The sequence below is a fragment of the Ipomoea triloba genome, chromosome 11 (genome assembly GCF_003576645.1).
Source record: "Ipomoea triloba cultivar NCNSP0323 chromosome 11, ASM357664v1".
NCBI lineage: Eukaryota > Viridiplantae > Streptophyta > Magnoliopsida > Solanales > Convolvulaceae > Ipomoea > Ipomoea triloba.
The window spans coordinates 3,099,337-3,105,336 of record NC_044926.1 but is presented as its reverse complement, the minus strand read 5'-3'; the positions used below and the strand labels follow the sequence as shown (position 1 = coordinate 3,105,336).

The window sequence follows — 6,000 nt, the reverse complement described above, 5'->3', positions numbered from 1 at the left end:
GGGGGGGGGGGGGGGGGGGGGGGAATGGAATGCTAGAAGAACATCACCTAAGAAGGCTCAAATTTTGAAAATTCCAATACGAAAAGACACTACGCTCAATTATAACAGTTCAAATTCGTAAAATAAAAGGAATACTTGCCAGCTCTGGCACATAATCCATGTCCCCTTTTACTTTTAAGCTCATGATCTTGAACTTGACCCTGCTCTTCTTGCCAACTAGTTTCTCATTATTCTCAGGCGGCTCCACAAATTTGAACACTGTTCATAATAAAACCATTGAACCGAAAAAATATAGCAAATCAAAACCCATTTCATAAATTACAGACAAGTATCACTACACGGAGAAAACGAAAACCAAGAAACTCATTACCACCTGTTGCAATAAGGCTTTCATCAGGAGCAAGTATACCTCCGGGGGGACGCATGTAACAACTTTTCGGTGCAGTTGTTTGGAACTAAGATAAAATCAAAGCAATGAAGATTAGATACATGTATTTAGACTTGTCAAATATGCTACATAACAGTTCACATCTTTATTCTCACTAGCACTTCTTGTCTTCTTATGGAGACAAACTTGGATTGCATTATAAACAAAAGATACTCTGTATAAGTTAATATAGACTAGAAATAGTTGTATACATTTGCCAAGTTCACTGTTAGTTGGAACAAGGCTGGACCTTTCTTAGCACACAACAGTTCGCCTTTCTGTCTAGGCCCTACCATGGAAAATGATGCAGAAACTGTTCAAAGACATGCAAATATATTACTCCATGGTACATTATTCCTAATGGACTGACTAGATTGGCTACACGGTAGGCACGATTTCAACATCCTGCACTAACATAGTCCACAGAATCATTACTGTCCCCAACTTGATATCATTCATCACCTTTTCTATCAAGAACCCAAAAAAAAAACCCAAAATTTGAACATATAGCTATTTGTTCAGGCAATGCCAATCAGCTCAAAAGCTTTTTGACATAAATGTACCACTAACCCACCTATGCACAAATTCAGGCAACTAATTGTGATTGTCTGGATTTTCGCCGGAATTAGACATGAGAAATGACCATTTAGACTAGTAATTCTATATTTCTAAAGAAATAATGCACTGCCATTCTGCCAAAATGCTATCTTTTTTAGAAATATACCTTAAAGGCAACATGAGCTTTGGTGACATTCTTGATTCTGATTGCGCTCTTGACCTGCTTCCCAGGTTCATCTTCAGGAAAAGAAACGAAATTAAAGTTTGAGAAGCAAATTGAAAAGTCTAATGAATGTTGTGAACAGAATTATCAATGGAAAACACAGACTCATAGTTATCGTTAGGGAAAACCAGAATCCCCAAAGTGAATGGCAAAAAGCTTACACGAAAAGTATAACTTGTTGGACGGATCAAGACTGAGCCTGCGGCGAGTGGGAAGAAAAGACTTGATGTTCATGGAAGGAAGCTTAGCAGAGGGGTTATGGCGGCTGGATTGATGATCCCCGGGCAGCCCATTGTCGGGGTGATTCCTGAAAGATGAAGAAGAAGAAGAAGCAGAAGGAGAAGCATTATTGGTTGAACTCCAAAAGCTGGGCAGTTTGCATAGACTCCAAACTTTGGCTTCTGGTACCGATTTCTCGCTGGAAATTTCCATCTTCTCTATCTTCTTATGGCTCTTTCTCAGTGCTGTTTGATTCGAGTTTTTGGGAGGGCGGAAAGAAGGATAGTTGTTGGGGTCTTGAATGCAATTCTTGTTCTTGTCTAATGCGCGGTTGGAACTTGGTGGGGAATGCTGTCAACACTCGCACTTGGGAAGAGTGCCGTTTGTAAAAGAAGTCACTGTGCCAATGTTCACATGAATTCTTGGATTCTAAGCTAGAGACATGACCACAACCTTAACAAATGCAAATAGTAACAAAGTAGCTACCATGGGCAGTTGAGGGGTGAAATTTAAGAAGAAAGACTGAATTATCATGATTTACATAATCTCATATGTTCTATCGGGTCAGAGCCTGAGGGGTTGGGGTTGGGAATTCAATCTTTTGGGAAGAAAGAAATAGTATCAAAGTATAGTTGGTCACGAATGGAATCCTTGTCAAGAACTTCTTGATAGACTCTGTTACATAGTCTTTCTAATGTAATTTACTTTTTATGTATGGTTTGCGACTATTACACCTGAATGATTTACCAGTGTATATCATCAAATACTGTTCATGAGTTAATATCAATAATATCAAGTACAACAAATATAGTATACATAATTAATTGATTATATATGTATAAGTGTGTTTAATTTATGTTTATGAAGAACAATGGGTCAATGATATTTGTAATGTATGGTTAAAATTTACCTTCATTCATAAGTGCATGAGATTGGGAAAAACTAATAAGGTTGATTAAGGGTAAAAGTGGAGTAAAAGGAGGCAAGATTAAAGGGAAAAGCAAATGTAGAGTGAAATGTAAGGAGAAATTATGCTCCATTGTGGCTAGATATTAGATAAGCAATTATAACCTTGATTGGTGGTGGTTCCATTTGGTGTGTATAAAAGAAAGTTGAGGCAATAAAATATTAATCCCTTGCCAAAGGCCTTGTGGTCAAGCGGCATGAAGTGATTCTCCCAAGTGGGAGGTCGTGGGTTCGAGTCTCAGCGGGGGCAATGTTGACTTTGTTGGATTTCAATAGGTTGAGAAAGTATATGGATAGATATTACATGTAATAGGGTCAATAGTATTCAAAAAAAAAAAAAATATTAATCCCTTTGGTTGTAGTGATGGTCGCAATGATATATAATAGAATTAGAAATGAAAATGTTATTATAGTTAAATGATATTACGACTTACTTTTTATTTTAAAAAAGAAAACTTAATAAATATAATGCAGAATGAGAGTTTGTTTTTATTTGATGGAACAATAGGAATATTTTCACCATCAACATTAAATATGATAAAAATTCTATTTCAACATACTGATGCTAGCCCAAAATTGTGCAAATTAAAGTTATGGTTGATACATGTCCCTTATCTATGCAATTTAGATGAATGTGTCAAAATGTTTATTTAACTAGTTATTCATTGAAAACTATTTGCCACTAAAAATAAATTAAATCAAATATTATTAAAAGAAAAAGAAGAAAAAAAGAAGAAAGAAACACCACTTAAAATAGAATAGAAACTATAAAAATTCATTTTTCAAATTTCAACAAGTAATAATAGTTGTCCAGCTTTACATAAAGTGGACCACAATCCACAAGCTCTATTTTAATTTTGATTATACCACATAAATGTGGACCACAGGCTTCCATTTTATCTCATTATATTAGTTGTTAGCATCTAACATGAAGAATAACACGAAGAACTATACAATGAGCAATAGATATTTTACTTGTTATATGATTGAAGATTGCATGAGTAATAGTTTCATTGAATCTTGACCAATGTAACACTGACTAGAACCAGGAGTTTTTATTAATTGAGTGTGGAGTTGTAATATATACATTTTAAAATAAGAGTTGAAAGCAATTTAATAGATACACTCTTTTAATCGATTATGTAGCACTAATTTTTTTAGTACAATTTATTTATCCTATGTGTTTTGTGAGCACTATTATACAGGAGTTAAATTTACCTGATTCACATAAATTTCCCATAAACATTTAAAGAAAAAAAAAGTAATTTTCATTTTAGATGTTTAAGTTGGATGGGCATAGGGCATTCACCTTGAATTGTAATTCAAGGGAAAGTGTTATTTCCACTTTTTTCATTTGCTCTTCTCTCTTTCTGATTCAGTCGAGACACTTCCATGTTAGTAGTACTTGATAGTGAGAACGCGGTTGTTATGTCATGGACTCGGGTCCATCTTGCACGGTGGACTCGGGTCCATGCTCACAATTTCATAACTATATATTCAACAGTATAACACAATTTTTGAATCTATATAACAAAATTGTGAACTTATAATTTAAAAATTGTAAAAATTGTAAATATTGAATTGTAAAAATTGTAAATATTGAGTAATGTAATTTTGTATATTGAGTACTAAAATTGTGAATATAAAATTCTAAAATTATGAACATGGATCTGGATTCACCTGAGATACTAAGGCTATGTTTGGCAAACCTAGCTGAAAGCTGAAAAGTAGCTGAAAACTGAAAAGCTATAATCTCGAAGCTGAAATCTGAAGAGCGGTTAAGCTAGCTGTTATGCTTAAAAGTGTTTGGTAAAATTAGCTTTTGATAAGCTGATAAATGTAAAAAGACTAAAAAGGACATCTTCATACAATTTAAATAATTTTAAATTTAAATAGGTTTGTTTATATATTAAAATATAAAATAATGAAATCAATATATTTAAATAAAATATAAAGTAAGAACATATATTTGAAAATATATAAAGCAAAAAAAAAAATTATAATTCATAAGATTAGTTCATACAAAAATTAATGTTCAAACATAAATATCAAACTGAAATTACAACCAAACATAATGAAAAGAAAATGTCAAAAGGGTTTTAATTGAGAGGGGTACATGATGTCATTTATTTAAAATAATAAGGATAAAGATGGAAAAAAGTTAAAAAGCTACTAGCTTATTTTGAAAAGCTACCTCAAGTAGCGTTTCAAAATAAGCTCTTATTTTGAGCTACTAGCTTATTTTGAGAACATTGCCAAACAGAGCTTATAGCTTATTAGTAGCTTCAAATAAGCTATAAGTTCCTAAATAAGCTCTGCGGCCTAAGAATGATAGCAAGAGGACCTTAGCTATACCTAGTTAAATGACATTTTACTTTTTGTGGTTTTGCCTTTCAGGAAGAAGAAAATTAAAGATCCAGAAGAAAGGGAATATATCAGAAGTCTAATGAGGGTGTAACAAAATGTTTTAATTTCGTGAATAGCAGACTACAGCTTAGCAAATGCTAGCCTCTTTGTGCTACGTAGTACAAGAAAGTAGTAAAATATTAATAGACTTAACTACAGATTAAATAATTATAGATTATATTTTAGTGTTTTATCAACTAAAATCCATTAATAAATTAAAAATTTACGAATTTCAATAATGTACTCACAAGTTTTTTTAGGTAAATGTGTGATTTCTTATTACCGTGACAATTACTTGTAGGCCGGACCTCAATAAATCCTTTGTTCTGCAATTCTAATTGCTTTAGTACCCAACGTCTTTGATTACGTACAATTTACACATACAATAGAGATATTATACGCTGCAACTTCATACTCAATTTGGAATAATCAAATCCAAGTATGTTAAAATCAAACGGTTATCATTACGTCCAAAGTTATAACTTTAGTAAATGTGTGACTTTAGTTTTTTATACTATCACATTTTCGAGATGCATAATGCCGGACTTTGTCTTTCAAGCATCTGTCAAATAATTTTTTAACCACCAGGTACTAGATTTGACTATTCACTAGTCTTCGCCCAAAAAAAGGTGCATCAGGACTTTCTACATTACTTTAGAGCATCTCCATTCTCCAATAGTTGTGGTTTTTAAGGAGTTTTGGCAGGTATAACTAGGAATGATAAGATGAGAAGGAAGAGAAAAAAGAAAAAGAAAAAAATTGCCAACAAAAAAAAAATACAAAAGATTTTACACGCATGTTGCGCATGCAAGTTATGCTGAGCGCGTGATTCTGGCGGACCATCTTCTCCATGCAGACTTCACATTTTCAGACCAAAAACCATACGTCCTACAGAACCCCATTTCTTCTCTCTCGTCACCTTCTCTCACCCGCATCATCCATGTTTTCTCAAAAACCATAACAAAATCTACTGATAGAGATGCTCTTAAGGCATCCTCAATATTGATTTTTTTTTTGTGATTTTTGAGTAGTTTTTGTAAGTGTGATTAATAAAGAGAATATATGAGAGAAGAGAAAAAAAGAAAATAAAATAAAACAAAAGCTGATTTCAACAAAAAAAAAAAAATCAAAATAGCGCCAATAACGCACTTGCTGGGCTCAATTGTGATAGTCACGTACATTCAAATTCTGCTATGGGTCT

At 33.1% G+C, this 6,000-nt stretch overlaps 1 protein-coding gene across 1 annotated transcript in view; it reads right to left on the bottom strand.

Moving 5' to 3' along the window:
• LOC115996226 (vesicle-associated protein 4-2-like) overlaps nt 1-1,839 on the bottom strand; it is a 5,079-nt gene extending 3,240 nt beyond the window's left edge. Inside the window, exons 1-4 of the mRNA XM_031235377.1 lie at nt 1,370-1,839; nt 1,152-1,222; nt 374-455; nt 140-258 (exon numbers count right to left, since the gene is read on the bottom strand). Coding sequence (XP_031091237.1) covers nt 140-258; nt 374-455; nt 1,152-1,222; nt 1,370-1,640 — 543 coding nt within the window. The 5' untranslated portion in view covers nt 1,641-1,839. The remainder of the gene's footprint in view (nt 1-139; nt 259-373; nt 456-1,151; nt 1,223-1,369) is intronic.
• Nucleotides 1,840-6,000: the final 4,161 nt, after the last annotated feature.